The 22,313-nt window shown below is 36.5% G+C and overlaps 1 protein-coding gene across 2 annotated transcripts in view; it reads left to right on the forward strand.

The window, feature by feature from the left end:
• Positions 1-628: 628 nt before the first annotated feature.
• Positions 629-22,313, forward strand: part of MS3_00007217 (uncharacterized protein) — a gene marked incomplete at both ends in the record, with an annotated part of 28,456 nt that continues 6,771 nt past the window's right edge. Inside the window, 14 exons of one of the 2 annotated variants that reach the window (XM_035730971.2) lie at positions 629-923; positions 1,398-1,655; positions 4,345-4,922; positions 6,687-6,803; positions 7,928-8,013; positions 9,883-10,000; positions 10,698-10,870; positions 13,834-14,037; positions 15,375-15,468; positions 15,952-16,059; positions 17,268-17,344; positions 18,838-18,948; positions 19,097-19,277; positions 21,179-21,245. In XM_035730971.2, the coding sequence (XP_035588694.2) occupies positions 629-923; positions 1,398-1,655; positions 4,345-4,922; positions 6,687-6,803; positions 7,928-8,013; positions 9,883-10,000; positions 10,698-10,870; positions 13,834-14,037; positions 15,375-15,468; positions 15,952-16,059; positions 17,268-17,344; positions 18,838-18,948; positions 19,097-19,277; positions 21,179-21,245 (2,467 nt within the window). Of the gene's footprint in view, positions 924-1,397; positions 1,656-4,344; positions 4,923-6,686; positions 6,804-7,927; positions 8,014-9,882; positions 10,001-10,697; positions 10,871-13,833; positions 14,038-15,374; positions 15,469-15,951; positions 16,060-17,267; positions 17,345-18,837; positions 18,949-19,096; positions 19,278-21,178; positions 21,246-22,313 lie in introns of those variants that run through there. The other variant, XM_051215474.1, reaches the window with a different exon arrangement.

Here is a 22,313-nt window from a genome sequence, read left to right on the forward strand (position 1 = left end):
ATGGTTTGTGCTGATGATGTCGTTCAGAAGTACGATGTAAGCTCCACGACCAAACCATCCAGCTCAGAGAACAAAACTCCACCAAAATCATCCACCTGAGCTACAAATCTTCTCCACGACCTATCCTGATATTATGTTTAGTAGGTTTGCAGAACCTTTCAGAAGTTCAGAGCCATCTGAAATGTTGTAAATACTCTAACTTTTCTGTATATATACGAACGTTGGAGTAAAGCATTCTTTTATATATTTCACCCTTGCTATATGGAGTCATCCTGTGGTTATTAGAAGAGATTAAGTAACCGATTCAAGCATTCAGTTAAAAGATTTACCGAAAAGAAAGGAAAGAAACATGAAATGTGTAAATGATTTGAAGTATATTTATCGAACAGAATAAGAAGAGACTGTAATATGTGTAATACAATTTATTTATTTGAATACATAAATATTGATATAAAGGGGAACCGAATACATATGCATGACACAAGTCACTTGATTTGTGTATTGGGCTGTGGTACTGCCTGCGTGCTCAGACCGGAACAAGTGGCTTTCTCAGAGGTTCACACCTAGAGACTTTGGCCCATAGGTCTGATCCACAAGGCAGTGGCGAAACTTTAGGAGATACAGTCCCATGGTGGCCGGTGACCAACGATTTGTTCCTACGCCATTTTCCCTCTCAGGATCTTGGAGCTCATGTACACCATTGGTTTGGAATAAGGGTTTTCTAACTCCCCTAGGTGGACTTTCCATATCCACCAACCCAGTTAAAGAGCCGGACATTCGCTTTTCGACCTCTCATTTTCGTAAACAACACCCGTGTGGCGAGAATACACTGAGTAGGAGCCCTCTAGTAGTGAATGTATACGCTTGGCTATATGAGAGCATTTCTAGAGGGCGAGCTAACCCTCGGCCGTACCAGTGCATTGGTGGATATGTAATACACAAAGAATTAAGAATATACCATTAATGTAATAAGATTTGATATAAGAATAAGAGTTTATGCTGTGATAGTTTTGAATGATACAATGAAAGTTTCTAAGAATTGTAAAGAATTATCATCAAGTACCGCATTGTAAGGGTCATATACACGTGATGAATATTTGAAGTAGACATTCTTAACAAGAAACTCTGAATTTATGTAAAAGGTAAAAAGAGAGTGTATAGAGTTTAATTCCTCTCTATCTGATCCTAATATATAATGCCCAGTTCTCCTAGTAGTACTATGAATTTACTTGAGAATATTCGGAAGCTAGAATAGTGTTTTCTAATAATTAATATAAACAACAGATACGAGAGCGGCAAAGCAAGAGCAGCATATTTACAACTGAGGAACATCTGGAACTCAAGGCAACTGTCAACCAACACCAAGATCAGGATTTTCAATACAAATGTCAAGACAGTTCTACTGTATGGGGCAGAAACCTGGAGAACTACAAAAGCCATCATCCAGAAAATACAAGTGTTTATTAACAATTGTCTACGCAAAATACTTCAGATCCATTGGCCTGACACTATTAGCAACAGCGCACTGTGGGAGAGAACAAACCAGATCCCAGTGGAGGAAGAATTCAGGAAGAAGCGCTGGAAGTGGATAGGACACACATTGAGGAAAGCACCCAACTGTGTCACAAGACAAGCCCTCACATGGAATCCTAAAGGTCAAAGGAAAAGAGGAAGACCAAAGAACACATTACGCCGAGAAATGGATATAGACATGAAAAAATGAACAAGAATTGGATGGAACTAGAAAAGAAGGCCCAGGACAGAGTGGGTTGGAGAATGCTGGTCAGCGGCCTATGCTCCATTGGGAGTAACAGGCGTAAGTAAGTAAGTAAGTACAGTTACGAGAGAGGCAATCACATTGGGCAGTGAGTGATTGAGTGAGTTTATGTGCAAAACGTCGAAATATCTATTGGTAATTTTAGTAGTTGTGATGATGGGTGAGTTAAAGCTAAACTATCATGAAAAACCTGGAGGCACAGGATGGTTGTTTCGCCTTATTAAGGGACTCCACGATCTTGACCCGTGAGATCCGAATCCATGGTGTTCTAGCTTCAACTGACTCATGATCTCAACTATTGAAATTACTATTAGATCCACAAAAAACCCTTCTGATATCTATATGTATTTCATGAGTGTTAATCAATTGTGGGTTAGTTATTGATTGTCTATGTTTACAACCAATGGGAAGATTGACGTGAAAGTATACTGTGGGCTTACTAAAAGAGAAAAAGAATTATTTCAAATGTCAGGGTATCAATCATGACAACATTAGTCAGTAATAAATATGGACATTTGTGAACTTTTATTATTTAACTTAATGATTGAATTCATGAGTCAATTGAAACTAGGCCACCATGGAAAACCTGGAAGTACTGGAAGGCCGTTTCATCATAGTTTGGGACTCCGCGACAGTGCGCATCCGCCAGATTCGAACCCATGGTCTATCAGTGAAGAAATTTCAAAGGTTCTGTTTGGCTGACAGCCCATTAAATAGGTTTTCATGAAATTGATTCCCTTTATGACTTAAATAGATACCAGACATTTTTGTGTAGATCCTTGATAACTATACTGATATTCAATAGATGACATAAATCAATGGGACTTTTAAACTGGGTTTCACTCTTACTGTGACGGAGGTTTGATAGGGGTCTGTGAATAATAAGATGGTAAAAAGTGTATGCGGAAGGAGATAGAAAAGCGATAAACAACCACGAAATATGGGACGATTTGTTAAATTTTTTTTATTCATATCCAACCAACGCAGGCTCAAGGTTATCACGAATTTCTTCTGAACACATAAACTAGAGTTATAGTTTCTGATCCTGGGAATTTTCGCTCTGTTTAAGATGCAACATCAATCCCGATTAGGAAGTGACGAAAGTAAACGACAGACCAATCAAGACGAATTGATTCTATCTATTTTATGATCACTATCGACAAGCTATGGCAAGATGGAGCTATGTCTTCTAATTCTGTCATTCCTAAATAACAATAATGGTTTTGTTTTGATGTAACTCTTCATGAAATGACGAAGTTATAACAAATAGCGTTACGTTTGTGAAGAACTTTCTACAATAATAAATAATATCAGACGGTTTTTTTGTGGATATTATAGTAATTTGAATGGTTAAGATCATGAGTCAGTTGCTGCTAGACCACCATGGAAAACCTGGGAGCACTGGACCGCTTTTTCATCCTATTGTGGGACTCCTCAGCAGTGCGCATCCACGACCTCGCCCTGTGGGAGATTCGAACCCAGGACCTACTTAGCCACTAGACCACTGAGCTGGCATTTGACGGTATTAATGTCTAACTTCAACTAATCCGAAAAAATTGAGCAAAACATCCAACACTGTCCGTCAGACTCATGATCTTAACCATTGAAATAATAATTAAAGTGCAAATCGTACATGGAGGACAGTTGACAGACTCGTTAGAAGTAATGGCCGATGTCAGGCAAGGTTGCCTTTTCTCATCCTTTCCCTTCCCCCTGGTGATCGAATAGATTATGAAAATGTCAACACCTAAGGGCTTCATCATAAATAAAGGGTAAAGCAAGATTCTGCGGCACAACACAACATGCACCAATCAATTCACACTTGACGGAGAGGCTTTGGAGGATGTTAACAGCCTTTACATATCTGGGCAACATCATTGATGAACAAGGTGTATCTGATGTAGATGTGCAGGCAAGGATCAACAAATCAAGAGTAGTATATCTACAATCGAAAACATCTAGAACTCAGAACAACTATCAACCAACACCAAAGTCAATTTTCAATACAAATATATAGACAGCTCTACTACGACAGCCATCATCCAGAAGATACAAGTGTTTATAACAATTGTCTACGCAAAATACTTCGGATCTGTCGACCAAACACTATCAACAACAACCTACTGTGGGAGAGAACCAACCAGTTACCAGTCGAAGAAGAAATCTGGAAGCGGATAGGACACACAATGAGGAAATCACCCAACTGCCTTACAAGACAAGCCCTCATATGGAATCCTCAAGGTCAAACGAGGCTAGGAATACCAGAGAAAAAATTATACCGAGAAATGGAGACATACATGAGAAGAATGAACAAAAAGGGTGCAGGACAGAGTGGATTGGAGAAGGCTGGTCAGCGGTCTACTAGGAGTAACAGTCGTACTTACTTACTTACTTACGCCTGTTACTCCTCGTGAAGGAGCATAGGCCGCTCACCAGCATTCTCCATCCAACCCTGTCCCAAGCAATCCTTTCTAGCTCCGTCCAGTTGTAATTCATCGTTTTCATATCTGCTTCTATTATCCGACGCAATGTGTTTCTTGGCCTTCCTCTTTTTCGCTTCCCTTCAGGATTCCAAGTTAGGGCTTGCCTCGTGATGCAGTTTGACGATTTGCGTAATGTATGTCCTATCCATTTCCATCGTCTTTTCCTAATTTCCTCTTCAGCTGGAAGTTGGTTTGTTCTCTCCCACAGAAGGCTATTGCTGATGGTATCCGGCCAATGGATGTTGAGTATCTTGCGTAGACAGCTATTTATAAATACTTGTACTTTCTTGATTGTGGTTGATGTAGTTCTCCAAGTTTCAGCTCCATACAGTAGAACTGCCTTGACGTTCGTATTGAAGATTCTTACTTTGATATTGGTTGAAAGTTGTTTTGAGTTCCATATGTTCTTCAATTGTAGGAAAGCGGCCCTTGCTTTGCCGATCCTCGACTTTACGTCTGCATCGGATCCTCCTTGTTCATCGATGATGCTTCCCAGGTTAGTGAAGGACTCTACATCTTCCAGAGTTTCGCCATCAAGAGTGATTGGATTGCTGTTTTCCGCTTTGAATTTGAGGACCTTGGTTTTCCCTTTGTGTATGCTGAGGCATTCTGATGCAGAGACTGCTGCTACACTGGCTGTCTTCATCTGCATCTGTTCGTGTGTACGTGATAGGAGGGCTAGGTCATCTGCGAAGTCCAATTAAAATTTCTAAAAATAACTATCTCAGTTTATTAGTCAATGAGAATATACATTTGAACGCATTTATTTTTCAAATCGTTTTATTTCTACTTTCTGGTAATAACTAAAGACTAGTTAGTGTTTATATCTTGATAGCTATTCATTGTAACAGAAGTTTAAGAGTACTCCAGATGTTAATAATTTAAATCCCACTAATATGTGGTTATGCGCTGCTGAGGAGTCCCACAATAAGGACGAAACGGCCGTCCAATGCTTCCAGATTTTCCATAGTGATCTGGCTTCAATTGACCCATAATCTCAACTATTGAAATAACTATATTATCCACAACAAACCCCTTCTGATATTATTCAGCATATGCTCATCAGTGACTGGCTTCAAGAGGTATTTCCATGAATTCTAGTGAAAAGTACTGATCAGTGAAGTTCAAACGGGTCTGTTGTGAGATAGTAACACACTAAAAGAAATGGTAGATGTGTCGCTCAATTTCGTGAATCGGTTGAAGTCAGACATTAATAACATTGAATTCCGGTCGGATCATTGGTCTGGTGTTTAAGCATTCGAGTGCGAGACCAATAGGTCGTGATTTGGAATCTTGCGATGCGTGATCGTCGATGGGTACTGTTGAAGAGTCCCATACTAAGATGAGTTGGCCATCTAGTGCTTCCAGATTTTCAATTGACTAGAATCTAAACAACCGCCTCATTCCTTGTCCCCTTTTGATGATATATCTACATAAGATTATCTATTCGATAAAATCTTAATCATTCAAATCACATGAGTCCAAAAGTTGGCATAATAAAACTTATACGAAAAAGAGAATTTCCATTATTTTTCCAAAAATAAGTTTCGTTATTCTCATCGTTGTTGTTATTATTGATAAAAGTACTAAACTTTCAAGATAATTTGACCGGGAATCACAAGATTTTCAAGTGTTAAAATGATAAACCAATGATGTAATTAACTAATTAATTACATCATTCATAGTTTTGAGTATATAAATGAAGTAAGTAATGATGGCAAAACTACAACTACATCGACTACTACTACTACTGCTACCTCTACTACGACTACTACTGCTAATATCATAGACTAATACTCTATTCAATGAAAATGATATCCTATTTATCATTTCTATGTTTGATTACCTTATTAGGTTTTACATATTCCGAATATGTTTGTCAGATTATGCCAAATATTACAATGGTAAGTATTCAACAAAAAATAATTATGATGAGACTATCATTTATAGACGACGTTTTAGTGACACTGAAGTGACATTGAGAGTGAACATCTACTAATTGTGATTAAATGAGGGTTATGGAGCAGTTAGAATTCTCATTTACAGTTGATGGTTAGGATTAAAAATTAGATTGTGGTTTCATCACAAACTAACATCAGCTATATTAGTATAGAAGTTGTGGAGATTATTAAGTTTTTGATTGAGATTATGAACCGATTGATGTTAAACCGCCTTTGAAAACCTGGAAGCACTGGACGGCCGTTTCGTCCTATTGTGGGACTCCTCAACAGTGCGCATCCACGATCCCGCTCGCGGGATTCGAACCCAGGACCTTCGGTCTCGCGCGCGAACGCTTAACCTACTGTATGAATGAATTTCGCGCTTGAATTAGTTATGCATTATCTTATATTTGATTGGTTCATCCATAAATTATAGACTGGCCAAAATTATTTCAGAAACGTTTTTGTTTTCTATTTTTTTTGTAGAATTTTGGTATCTTGGGTGAACCAATTGATAAACGTCAATATGGGGGCAATCAATTAAAATTTATTGTTATATATAGGCCAAGTATGGAAAGGCATCCTCTGTTTCAACAATTCAAGGTATCTTGATTAGTTTTAATTTCCTATTGTTTTTTTAAATTATATAATGTATTATATGCTCATTGTCATACTTGCTTTAAATTAGTTTACATTGAATCATGGTTAAGTACTTACATACTAACGCATGGTACTCCCAATGGAGCATAGGTTGGCGAACAGGATTTTCCGATTCCCTCTGTCTTAAACCTTCCTTTCTACTTCTATCCAATTGTTGTTCATTCTTCTTATATCTCTCTCTATTTCTCGGTGTAATTTGTTCTTTGGTTTTCCTCTTCTCTTTTGGCTATGAGGACTCCAAGTGAGGGCTTACCTTGTGACGCAGTTCGGTAGCTTCCTCAATTTATGTCCTCTTCACTTCCATCGATTCTTCTTGATTTATTCTTCCGCTGGAATGTGGTTTGTTCTCTCCCAAAGTAGGTTGTTGTTGATAATGTTTGATCAACGGATCCAATGTATTTCGCGTAGTCAACTGTTAATAAACACGTGAATTTTCTGGATGATGGCTTTCGTAGTTCTCCAGGTTTCTGTCCCATACAGTAGAACTGTATTGACATTTGTATTGAAAATTCTGACCTTGGTGTTGGTATGTAAATTAACCATGTAGCGTATCGAAAAATTCAGCAGTCGATTATTATTCACGAAAATGTAAATTTCTGTTAGCTATCTGTAGTAATCATCAATAAAATGTAATTTAATAGTCGAATTTATGATCCAATTGAAGCTAGATCACTATGGAAAACCTGGAAGCACTGGAAAGCCGTTTCGTCCTAGTATGGGACTCTTCAGCAGTGCGTATCCTTGATCCCGCCTCACGATATTCGAACCCAGGACCTAATTCATATATTTAGAAATTAATTTTGAGACCCTAATTGAATGTTGCATCTGTTGGATGACATTTTTCCACTGTATACAAAGAATAATCAATAAATGTACTTTTCGTTGTATCTACAATGTTAATTGACCATCTATCACGATCACTTGCCGGTTTTTGGATGACTTAGAGGTTATCGTTTCTGCAGTAATTTTCACCACGTTGTACTGATAGATTACGTTAAAGAAGCATGTTTGTAGTGAAAATACATTAACTCTTTCATGATCTTCAATACTTTTTTGCATTCGTTTAGACTCAAGTAGTAGAAAAAGCCCTTAATTTTTGGCAAAGAACATTAAGCGTTAGAAAACCACCAAATAGAAAATTGCTGATTGAAAGGTAAATAGATTATTATTGGGATTTTATGGTGATTAATTTTCTAATAATAAACTTTTTTAAACCAATATCTTTTCATTATTTAGAAGCCAATGTTCCATATAATTAAGGTTATTAGGACTTAGTAGCTAAGTAGATAACGCGATATCGTTTGAAGTGAGCGGTACTATGGGTTCGAGTCCCAGAGTGAATATCAACTCTGGGACACAGGTACATCCATCTGATGAGTTCCAAACAAGACGAAACACGAGTCCTGCATTTCACTGCTAGCCGCTATCCATCATTACTTATAAAGTATGCGACTTAAGGCAATATCAAGGCAATTCGCACAGGATGCACATATGCCAACATAAGACTGATCAATTAAAGTCCTAAATAACAATGGGAAGGTACAAATAAACAACACAAAATAAAGTTAAGACTATTTGTTTAATAAAACATTTATTTATATACATGCAGTAAGCCTTAATCGATTCGTTAGAATAGTAGTAGAGGTAATATTGATAGTTCTGCATTGTTACTTCCAGGTATTGACGTTAACAATATTAACAAACCTACTTGTAATTTAATAGTTGAATTCATTAGTCAGTTCAAGCTAGCATAGCAAAGCATCAGTGCAACTCCTTGTGTATTTAGAGCATTTTCTTCTTTATGGCCGGAGTATAACAGCAGCTCCCCTGAAGCTAGAACTCTGTTGTCCAACCTCCGTTCAATGTGTTTCCTTAATTCCAAGCACCTCCAGGTTGTAACTCTTCATTTGTGCAGCACCTTGGATGACTTTCCTGGTCTCCCACATTCTACGGACATTCCATGTGCCTAAGTGAATGGTTGATCTGGTTGTCAGAAGGGCCACCAGCCTCGTGATTTCAGAAGGAACTCGGCTTGCATCATGAGGCTTCATAACTCTTCTAACTCCCAGGATATATGTTAAACGGTTTAAATTATTTTATTTGGTTAGTGTTTTTTAGCGAGTTATTTTTCTACGGGATGGTGTCGCTAACCCTATACCCAATCCTCCTCCTTTATCCGGGCTTGAGACATGCAGTAAACTCAGAGGGGCTCCAGTCGTAGTTCGATCAAAGCTAAACCACCAGAGGAAGCATTGGACGGACGTTTCGTTCCAATGTGTGACTCCTCAGCAGTACGCATCGACGATCCTGCTCCACGAGATTCGAACTCAGGACCTGACAATTTCGAGTGCGAACGCTTAACCTCTTGACCACTGACACTAATCGCATCCAGAAGTAGATACTTACATTTAATTTTATGAATTTTCTGTAAGTTATAGTAAAACACATCCTCTCTATCGCACTATATACAGAAACTAAACTGTATTTACATCACAAGTGGCAATGATTTTAATAATGCTAAGCAAGTTAACTTCAAATTTTATTATACATAAAATAAACCTATTACTAACACTTACAGTATCTACTTTAAAACAATTTCGAACTAAAGTTTCATAATCAGATCTTCCACATTCACAGCTACATTTGGCTAAATCTTCTACAAATGTTGTTTCCTATTTTATGGTACAATGTGGTGTGTTTGATTTGTATATAAACCCAGTATGTTTGAAATACATGATTCATATCGCAGAGACTGAGTTTGGTGTTCTGGACGTAAAAGACAGGGCTAGGCGGGAAGCAGGACCAATAGGGACTCTAGACTACTCGTAAAGGTTTTATGCGTGATTGGTCTGGTCGATAATTCACTGTTATCTAATTGGCGGTATCATTACGTTATACAATGATAGGGGCACAAACGCACAAGTTATAACACTTTCTTTCTTGACAATTATAATAAATATAGACCTTTTTACTATGCTTACTGATTATTTTACAAAATATGTATTGATTATTATTTTTACAGAGGATGCGCTGAACCAGTCTTTTACACAGATGGTAGAACAGGTAAAAAGTTCTGTAAATCACAATGTAAAAAACAAGCTCTATGCTATGATCACCCAGTTCCAGATCAATACTCTTCCGTAAGTTTAGTTCATACCAATTATAACCATATATGCAAATTTCACATTTAAATCGGTACATGAATTTCATATCAGCCTATACTCTATTGGGATTAACAGATTTGTTTATATAAACACGTGAACATTGGTACAAGGAAGCATCAAATAGATATGCGCAACGTAAGCAACGTAAGGAGTTGGAGTCACATAGTAGTCGATAACCAATAATTGGTTTATACGCCATTCGTTTCCTCAGGATCCTGGATCCCATGTGCACTATTGGTTTGAAATCAGGGTTTTCCAACTCTACAAAGTGGATCCTCGATATTCATTAACGCGGTTAAAGAGCCGTACATTCACTTTTCGTCCTCTCAATTTCGTAAACAACACCTGTGTCACGAGAAGGTGATGAGCAGGGCTTCCTTGGTTGTGGTTTTATGCACGTGGCCATGTGAGAGCATTTGGAGGGGGAGAGCTTACTCTTCTCACTCCCGTCCTTACAAGGGCATTTAGGGGCTGGGGAATAACAAGCATAAATAAGTAAGTACGTAATCCCATATCATGATCAGTGACATCAAAATGGGATGAAATAAGAAGATTTTCTTTTTTCTATTGTTAATTACTTTCAGAGTTTCCAATCTAGTAAGCATCTGTGTAATTTTTATGAGAGATATCTTATAATCATTTCAAATGTTTTTCTCTCTATTTTAAATAACAGGGATGTGCTGTGGGAAGTGGAGGTGACAATATAAGAGATGTTTATCAAGATGGTCCAGGATTCGCACCAAATGAATATGTTCTTTTTGTTGAAAGTGAAAATAAACAAGGTTGTCTATCTGGATCAACATTAGCTTATGCTGGTCCTTGTGAAATGCATCCTACAACTGATAGGTAAGAAAATGTATGGTTTATAATATGAAGTCTTTTAAAAAATGTGTTATTCATTAGTGTAAAAGTATATTGTGTTCCTCAATAAATCTGATCATCAAAAACTAAGCAGTCTTGGTAGAGATTTAGGTGAGACTATAATTTATGGATGACCTTTGAGCGACACCAAAGTAACTTTGAGAGTGTCCACCTAATAACTAGGATCAAAAGAAGGTTATAAACCAGTGAGAGGAATTACAATTATGATTTACAGTTGATGGATTTTCATCACGAACTGACTTCAGCTATAATGCCAAAACTCTGTTTAACCAAATGGATAAGTGAATTTCGCGCCGAAATCTAAGACCTTTTATCTTATACCAGATTGGTTCGTCCATAAATTATAGTCTCGCCGTAATAAGTTCCAAATATTAATAATTTATATATGAATAACTATTAAAGCATAAATAATTTAAGAAAGGAGTTTTTGTGGATATTTTAGTAATTTTAAAGGCTGATCAAAGCTAGACGGTCGTTTCTTCCTATTGTGAGACTCTTCGGCAGTGCGCATCCATAAATAATTGTCATGCAATTTTTGATTTGAATGAAAAATATGATGATTCATTCAATACGAGTATTCATTGTTACAACTATTGCTTAGTACACTGAAATAATAATATCACATTTGTTTTAAATCACATATATCTATTATTATCAGTTTAAGAGTTGTGGAGATTGTTAAGTTTTTGATTGAAATCATGAACCGATTGATGTTAGACCACCATCAGAAATCTGGAAACACTGGATGACCGTCTTGTCCTATTGTGGGACTCCTCAGTGGTGCGCACCCACGATCCCGCTCGCGGGACTCGAGCCCAGAGCCTTCAGCCTCGCGCGCAAACACTTAACCAACTGGACCACTGAGCCGGCATCTAATGGTGTTAATGTCTATTATTAGTTTTTTTACTAGTGAGTTAAAGGTTCCAAGATTAGCTGATCACTCTTAACAACCATATATACTTATATACAAACTAGTATCGTATACTTGTTCAAATGTGAGACAGTCAGTCAGTCAACAACAACATAAGCAGCAATCGGAAAGATTAGGGTTTGAAGATGTTATTCAAGGAGTATAATTCAGTGAAATAAATTTGGAAAGAGGAGAAAAATGGGGACATGAAGAATTCAGAAGATTAGAATTTGAGAGAACACAAAGAGTGGATGGATGTGAGTCATTGCAAACGATTTTGAGTCATGTCATTTAAGGTCTCTAATTGTCGGTTGCTATCGTCTCGCGGATCCTCAGAACCAGGTAGTCTACACATACTAACATGGTTCAGTCCAATTGTCATTGAATTCTTGGATTTGTGCTATATTTTGATCTGGCCGGCCCTAGCTGTTTTCTTCATTATCTCTGTCTTACCATGAACTACTTCATATAACTTATTATATATAAATGTATTTGTATATTTTTTGTGTTTAAATTCTAGACCGATTATGGGTTCAATCAATTTCTGTCCGCAAAAAATGGAAATTCAAGAACCAGCGAAAACAATGTTAGTTGGCACAGCTATACATGAACTAGGTCATGCTTTGGTAAGTCATTATACTATTGATAAATATAGATTAGACATGAAGATATTTGTTGAGTTGAAGTTTTAATTTAATAAAGTTAAGACTCGATAGTTTAAAATAAATTAAGCATTGAGTAGATTGTAACTGATCTAAATTGATGTTGGTTTCGTAATTTCTCGATCATTAAAAGAAATGATTATCAGTATGCGGTTAGGCGTCTGCACGCGAGACCGAAGACCCTGGGTTCGAATCCCGCGAGCGGGATCGTGGATGTGCACTGTTGAGGAGTCCCACAATCAGACAAGTTGGCTGTTCAGTACTTCCACGTTTTTCGTGGTGTTCTTACTTCAATTGATTAATGATATAAACTACGAAAATTACCATAATATCCACAAAACCCCCCTATTATAGTTAACTTTACTCCTTAAAATGATAGTCTATATTAAAACAGAATAGTGATGAATAATTAAAGGGAAATTTGTAATGGCATCTTGTTATGAATGGTTGATAAAATATCAGAGTATTCAAAGGAAATTATATAATAACTGGCTAATTTGGAGATAATCGTTTATATGGTAGTCATCAAGAAGAAAATAATAAAAAGTTGTTGTTATAGTTGGTTAAATAATGGTTATGAAAGTAGTTGGAAAGAGATAAAAAAATACCCTATGGATTATGAGAAAAGGAAGGAATGTTAAGACCGTGGAAGACTATGGAAGAATGCAAGATTGAACATACTGTTCCTTTCTAAGGCAATGATTACTCTTGAACTAGTGATTAGTAATAACCTCTACTACACATAAGTTTTTCATCTTAATGCTTCTTTAGCTGACTATGATATGGATGATTTTTAAACAGGCTTTTACAGAACTTGTTTTAGCTATACATAATCCATCGTTCAGCTGAGCTTTCCAGCGGAAATTCAATCCAATAATTATTAATTTAATAGTTGAATTAATGAGTCAGTTAAAGCTAGACCACTATGGAAAACCTGAATGCACCAGACGACCGTTTTGTTCTAGTATGGAACTCCTCAGCAATGCGCACCCATGATCTCACCCCTTGGGACTCGAGCCTAGGATCTATCGGTCTCGCTCACGAACGCTTAACCTCTAAACGACTGAGCCGACCGACATCCAACGGTGTTAACGTCGAGCTTCAACCAATCCACGAAAATGAGTTATCGTCCACTATATTATTGTAGATTATGTGGAGAAAGTGAGTACATTGCAATAAGATAAAGTAGTACAAATCATCCCATAAAAACAAACTTACAAATATATAGGAACATCTTCTAAGTTAGAATAACCACAAATCATAATCAGAAATGTCTAACATAATCACATTTATAAATCTGTCTTGAATTTGATTCATTAATACATTGATTCAGTAGAACATAAGAAATACCATAGTCTAGATAGCTGTTTTTCAATAATAATGATACTTCGTTCTTCAACTGACTGTATTCTTATTAAAATGGATAATCTTAACACATTACAGGGATTTGTAAAATCAAATTTCGCATTGATGCGTGATCCAGATGGTAAACCAAGAACACCAAGAGATCCTAGATCAGGAAGGCCACCTTTAAATAATCAAAGACAATATGATGCAAGGTGAGATAATATATATGTTTTTTATTGACTTAAATGGTTTGAATGATTTTTTCTGGTTAACGTTTTCTAGCGAGTTCGTTTTCTACGGAACGGGGTCGCTAATCCCATGCCCAACCTTCCTCCTTTATCCGGGCTTGGGACCGGCAGCAGCCCCCGGAGGCACTCCAGGCGGATTTAATTTCATATTCGTAGTATGATATAAATTATTTGAAAATTTGTGTCTTATGCACTTCCAGCGATTATTCCTGATTTCTTCCTCCACTGGAATCTGGTATGTTCTCTCTTACAGTAGGTTGTTGCTGATAGTATCTCTCCAATCAATCCAAAGTATTTTACGTGAACTTTATGTTATACTTCAGGAATTCATTTGGTACTTTCAATGCAATGGGTTATTAATAACAATTTAAACGTTTGAAGATCCCAATCATATTAAAAGACTAATATATGAATGAAGAATTGATTATATATTGAGATTGGGTTACTTTTTTAAAGAATGAAGTGAATATTCTTCCTTCGTCACTTGTATCTGCATGTAATTCATTTCTCAACACATCAACAATAAGAACGTCAGATGCTTTCTAGAAGTATGTTATTGAAGTCAATCTGTAGTAAACATAAAAAATTGATCTAATTCTAATTAGTTGATTTTCATTTAGTAGGTCAATCAACCATAACAGTCAGTCAGTCAGCTACAACATAGGACCAGGCACATATATGCATCGGTTCAAGTTGCCATACCTCATTAGCACAATAAGATAAACACTGGATTCATAGAACTGGTTAATTCAGTGGTGGTAATATATAAAAGAAGGACATAGTACAGGAAGAAAGAATTGGTTGGTAGAAAGAAAGATACGAACCGATTTTAGTCTTAGAGTTTAAGGGAAGACAGAGAGTGGATACACCGACGCCATTGTGATCGATTCTGAGCAATGTCACACAAAGTTTCCAACCATTGGTTACGATAGTCACGCGGACCAAAACCGAGTAGTTTGCATCCATCAACGTGGCTAAGACTAGAAGTTAGTGACTTCAAGGACTGGTGCCACGTTTTGATTTGGCCACACCTAACTTTCTTTTAACCATCCACAACACTAGTCATCATTGCGCGTCGTGGTAATCGGTCAGACATAAATCGAATAAGGCAGTCATCATAAACCCGAGTATAAATGAATTCAGTAAAACCTAAGATACTGAATGATAAAGTTAGTTATCAAAACGGATAATAATAACAACTGATAGATCTGCTTCAATTATCATACTATAATCTCTTATTTTCACATATTTTTGTTTTAAAATCAAGTTCTTACTATCTATATTTTATATTATTTTTTCAGTGAAAATACAATCAGAACAATCAACCGTCCATGGGTTACAGCTGCCGGGAAATTTTCGAAATCTTTCTTATCTTTTGTTACACCAGCTATGCTCGTGAGTTCTATCTACATACACTCGTTCGAATCTTATATCACCTTCATGCTTTACTTCAGTTTCCCAGCTATTTGTTATTAGAAACTTGACTTGTTTACATTATTCGACAAAATCCCGATGTAATCTAACTACTGTTAAACTGAGGACTAATTACTAAGTTTGAGAAGGTCTGATTGAAATATGAACCTTGATGATACCAATCTAGAATTATCCCACATCTAAGTTTAAGATCCTTTCAAATTACTTGATGATAGGTACATTTTATCAACAAGGATTATTGAGGACATTCTATATTTCCATTCTATCACAAATTTGAAGCAATAACCTTCTATACTAGGCAACTATTTTAGTCACACCATACAGTTAAAATCATGAATATGTCATGAAAAAGTCATCTGAATGAAAGATACATCAATTATTGAGATATTATATGATATAAGGAAAAAGTGTATTCAACTCAGGATTCATATATTTTTAATATAGGAGGAAGCACGCAAACACTTTAACTGTCCTAATTTGGATGGAGTTGACATAGAGAACGAAGGTGGACAAGGAACAGTTGGTACGCACTTCGAAAAGAGAGTAGTTGGTGTAAGTTAAATTAAATTTCATTTTTTACATGAAGTAAATTTCTCGTTAAAATAGATTCGTCAGTCACAATTCGTTTATGATGTTATCTACATGAACAGTTTTAATTTTATTGATAAGACTTATTCGACTGACCAATATGTGTTATGTATAGAATCGATTAATCTAATGTAGCATAACTTGACGATTTGGACTGAGTTGATGACTTAGCTCTTCTATACCAGACACACCAACAAATCCGGGTGAAGACAATCAATGTAGCAGTCTTCTCTACAGCAGTAAGCCTAAACATATAACACCAACCCAATCATATTTGATTGAAAAACTCTAGAACAGGTGAAAACTTATACCCACCTGAACAGCATCATCGATGAACAAGGAGGATCTGATGCAAATGTGAAGGCCAGAATTGACAAAGTAAGATCAGGATTCTTACAACTGAAAAAAGTAAGGCACTCCAACTGACTATCAGTCAGCATCAGAGTCAGAATCTTCAATACGAACGTGTAGATATTTCTACTGTTTGGAGCTGAAACTTCCAGAACTACTAAAACCATCATGAAAGCGGTATAGATATTTATAAATAATTGTCTAGACACCATAGTGAGTGTTCGTTGACCAGATACCATCAGCAACAACTTACTATGGGAAAAAACAAACCAGTTTTCATCTGAAGAAGAAATAAAGAAAATTCGCTGGGGGCGATTAGGATATACATTTCGGAACTCATCAAGCCGTATTACGAGGCAAGCGGTAACTTAGAATCCTAAAGGGAGACGAAAACTTGGAAGGCCAAAGAACACACTGCATCAGGAATAGTAAGCAGATATCAGAAGAACAAATAGCGGTTGAAAACAGATGAAAATCATTGGCGAGAACAGAGTTCGATGTAGGATCGTGGTGGGCAAACTATGCTTCTCTACGAGGGCTAACAGGCGTAAGTAAGTTAGTAAGTAATCAACTCATTACATTACATTCTTCAAAATATGATAAAGTTGATTCATTTACAGTAATCAATAAGTAATGATATGGCGTCCTTTATTTCTCTGAGACTATCTAGTGTTAACTGTTCAGGAATATTATTCATAAATTCAATGTTATGATCTCATAAAATCATTAGGATTAAAGTAAAGGGTATTAAACAATCATACAATGAGTTAATTTACTACTTATAATATATAAATAGTATGTATATGTTGTATATATTGTAGGATGAAACAATGGCAGGTGTTACTGGAGTGAAAACTGTAATGTCAAGGCTTACATTGGCATTCTTCACAGACTCTGGGTAAATTGATACAATTCAGAAAACAATGTATTATCTAATATTTCATCTGCTTTTTTTGATGATCATGTTTAATTTATCTGGATTTTGAACTTGATTATACTTTTCATAAACTAATATAAGGGTTCTGAGCAAAGATAAATAGTGGCTAGCAGTCGAAACCAGGAATCGCGTTTCGTCCTATTTGGGACTCGTCAGCTGGATGTAAATGCATCTCCTAGTTGATATCCACTCTGTGACTCGAGACCAGTACCGTTCGCTCCAAACGTCATCGCGTTATCCACTTAGTTACCGATTCCTGATAGCCACTTGTTTGTGCAGTGAGGTGATGTTTGAATTACCTTGTCATTTTTTACTTGAATCTTCCTGTTGATGTTTAGGACTGCAATTGATCGGTACCGGGTTCGAGTCTCAGAGTGACATGGCAACTCTGAGATGCAGGTACATCCAGCTGATGAGTCCAAATAAAACGAAATGCGCGTCCTAAATTCCATTGCTAGCCACTATCCATACTTGCTTAGAATACTTGTGACCTAAGGCAATACACACAGTATGCACATATGCCAATAAGAGACTGATCAATTACAGTCCTAAACATCAACGAGGAAGATTCAAGTCAACTATACAAAGTGAATTCTAATATATGGGTTATGGATTTTACTGTTTCAGTAACTGATAACATTTCATTTAAATTCATAAATTGCTTGATCTACTTGGATTCATTTCAGTATCACTGTAGCTGTGTAATATTCTACAGAGAAATTATTTAGAGCAATTTAGTCCCTTTGATATGTTTCGACAGTGCAATATAGCAGACGAAGTTTATCAGAACTATGTGATGATATTTTAGCGCACTACATCCCGAATAATCTGAACAATCTAAATGAGTGTGTGTGTGTGTAGCCATATATACATAGGGAAGAGGAGTAATCGTGATCTCAAAATCAGAGTGTGTAGACATGTACCTAAATGCTTGCAGAAACAAATAAAATCAAATGACCCAATAAGAATAGAGGATAAACATTTATTATCCTCTATTGACAAACGCATAATTGAAACAGGTCATAGAATACTTGGATTCATGGCGTAATTACTGAATTGGAACATGAATACAGAGTGATGTTGAATGCTGTTAGAGGTATGAGAACAGTTATCATTTCCCGGTTGCCCACACCGTGGAAATGTCCTCCTGGGAATACAATAGATAATTGTGTGAATTTTTGCGACCAATAGCTTTTTTAGTATGATATAGAAACTATGATTAAGCCTGGGTGGTGTTTGGCTCTCCTGTTAAACAGGATAAAGGTGTACTGTTTGGGTTGTCACATGAAAGTTTGGATGGTGTCTGGTTCGCCTGAAAACCAATGTAAATTATATAACTATAACTATAGAAACTATGATCCAATTAGAAAGTGGTTACCAGTTATTCTGAATGTATGAAAAATAATAATTTCTTTATTTCATCTCCTTTTTTTTCCTCCATTCAATTCATTTAGCTGGTGGGATGTTGACTATTCATTGGCTGAAGCATGGTATTATGGAAAGAATTTAGGTTGTAGCTTTGTTATGGAAAGCTGTTATGCATACATGATGCGAATGAAACAAGCGTAAGATCGATTGATTTTATTTCTGTATATTTTATTATTGATCAGTTGTTACTATGTGATCTGTTATATTTAATAATGGTTATTGAAATAGTTATCTGGTTGCCAATAATCTTTGAATGAATCTCTAACAGAATGTTTCTTATTTTAGAGGAAAAAGTACGGAACCCTATTGTGATGAACCAGATACTTTAAAATGTTATCATCAAAAAGCATTTGGTATTTGTGCTGTTGGACGGTTTACTCAAAGTTTACCACCTAATGAACAATATTTCAAAGATCCTTCTCAAGGAGGGTCTAGTGTATTAACAGACAGATGTCCTATGATCCAGGTTAGTAGTATGATGAGACTATAAATTATAGACAATATTTGAGTGATGCCAAAGTAACCTTGAGAGTGTCTACTTACTTACTAGGGCTAAATGAGGGTTATAAAGCAGTCTAAAGAATAAGGATTATGATTCACAGTTGATGGTAAGGGTAAGGAATTACAATGAAGGTTTTTCATCATGAACTGACATCAGCTAAAATGCCAAGACACTAGTTGGCCAAATAGGTGAGTGAATTTCGCGCCAAAATCAAACACTCATTATCCTAAATCTGATTGGATCGTCCATAAATTATAGTCTCGCCAATTTTGTTCCTAAAATATCTATGATACTCTTGTCCGTGATCTCTTGTCTAATGTGATTTCAATCATTCATTTGGTCTACATTTTATAAAAATGTAATATGTAGGGTTTAAAGGAAACTTTTCATATTTAACAAACGGTATAAGAAGAATTTACACTTATTTGAATCTTATTTTCTATACCTTGATGTTTCAGTAGAATTTTCGACTGTTTACATATTTAGTAGTTGAATTCATGAGTCAATTGAAGGTAGACCACCATAGAACCTGGAAGCATTGGATGTCCGTTTCGTCCTAGTATGAGACTTTTCGGTAGTGTACATCCACGATCACACCTCACGAGATTCGAACTCAGGACCCATCAATCTCGCGTGCGAGACATTTGTAAATTTTGAATACATTACTTTGTTCTATACATTTGACATAAACTAATCTTTACATGCGGATTGAATATTTCTGAAATGTAAGCATTTTGTAGATATCATTCAAGTACGCTCACTAATGGTTATCTCCGACAGGTATTTCCTGGAGTTCTAGTGAGAAGCATTAATCAGTGGAGTTCAACCGGGTCTGTTGTGGGATAGTGACTCACTGAAGACAATGGTGTATGTGTCACTCAATTTCGTGGATTAGTTGAAGTTAGACATTAACGCCATTGGATACCGGCCGACTAATCGTTCGTGCGCGAGATCAATAGGTCGTGAGTTAAAAACTCTTGAGACCGGATCGTAGATGCTCATTGCTGAGGAATCTCACAATAGGATGAGTTGGCTTTCCAGTACTTCCAGGTTTTTCATGGTGGTCTAGCTTCAAATGACTTATGATCTCAACTATTAAATTACTAAAATCTCCACAAAACCCCTTCTGATATTATAAAATCTTCAAGTTTAAGCTACATAACCGTAATATTTCTGGAATTACATTGGCCTATCCATCACCAACTTGTAATAGAATAAAATACCTATCCAGTTTCTTTTTAGTTTTTACTGGTTATCTAATTTGCTTTATCCATAATCTCAATAATAAAATTTTTTTCGGATTATTGTATGGCTTATCGTCAATCACAATGATCAAGTGGAAACAAGCTGATAGTTTATTTTCATCACAAAATAATCTCAGTTGGCATATTAGTGAAAATTAGCAGGTATAAAATAACTGATTCATTCTAGTATGAAACTCCGCAGCATTGTACAATGAGGTGGGAATTGTAACGCTGAACCTCCGCCCAGTAGTTCTAATAGTTCAGTATTCTTCTTAAAGTCCAAAAGTCCTCTTTTCGATTTATGTTGAGTTAGTGTCAGTCTACTCCACTGAAATCCCATACCAAAAAGAGACATCTGAGTAACGATCCTTGGTCTTTAAGTTGACTCTAACTGAAAAAAATGTATGACGAATAGAACTCCCTAATTCAACAAACATCCAGTAAATCCCTTCAAAGAAACCAATTTATTAGTTGAATGATAAGATTCATCCTATAAGTAGATCAGATTGCTCTAGTTAATGTTTATTCAAGTATATATTGGATTGTATTCTGGAACAAACTTTGTGGAATCAATCTATTGAAATACTTTCATACTTTTTTCTTTTGTCCTTTAAAAAACAGCCTATGAGATCCTTTTTCAATGAACCAATTGTAACATACTGTGATCATCAGCTTAATATTCCTGTCGGTAAGTAATTAGGTAGCTTTCAGATTTTTAATGAAAACCAGTAAGTAGTCAAAGACTATTCAAAAACATTCACATCAACCGCTTCGATTTATTTATTTAAATACATAAACATTGATACAAAGGGGCATCGAATAGATATGCGCTACATAAATCAGTCGATTTATGTGAGGGCTAGGATACTGTCCGGGTGCTCAAACCAAAGCAGGTGATTTCCTTAGGCGGCCGCACCCGAAGCCTCTGATATAAAGCCCTGATCCACAAGACAGTGGAGGAACGTAAGGAGATGCAGTCTCATGGTAGCCGCTGACCAGTAATTGGTTCATACGTCATATGTTTCCTTAGGATCCTGGAGCGCATGTGCCCTATCGTTTTGGAATCAGGGTTTCTCAACTCTCTGTGCCCGCTAACCCGGTTAAAGCGCCGTATATTCGCTTTTCGTCCTCTCAATTTCGTAAACAACACCGGTGGCGCGAGAAGGCATTGAGTAGGACTTCCTTGGCAGTGTCTGTATACGTGCAGCTATGTGAGAGCGCTTGGCGAGGGAGAGTTGGCTCTCCACACTCTCGGCCGTACCAGGGCATTTGGGGGCTACCATTTCAATATAAGGTTCAATAGTGATAAGTCTTCTAATTGAACATTAGATTCGGTTCCTAAGCTCTTCTAGTTACCCTCAAGCTAAGTTCACACAACGACTTGAACACGTGAGAAAAGATGCGAAATACGAGAGAAACGTTTTATGTACAGAAAATCTAGGGCATTTATAGCATTTTAGACTACCTCAATTTTCCGGAAATTTCTTGAATGTTACTAAACAAATCAGTATAGGTAATCATCCAAACAGAAACGCGACATGTGACTAATCACTTTCTATATGTTACTAGTAAACTTTCTATTGAATGTTGATTGGATAAGATGATTCTTAGTGTTTTCAGGCAGCAGCCTCGGCTGCAGTAGGTCTCAATATACACAAAGAGAACAGCAAGACTCTCCGATACAACACAGTATGCACCAATCCAATCACAATTGACGGAGAAGATTTGGAAGATTTAAACACCTTTACATATCTAG

This window comes from Schistosoma haematobium, chromosome 4 (assembly GCF_000699445.3).
Source record: "Schistosoma haematobium chromosome 4, whole genome shotgun sequence".
NCBI lineage: Eukaryota > Metazoa > Platyhelminthes > Trematoda > Strigeidida > Schistosomatidae > Schistosoma > Schistosoma haematobium.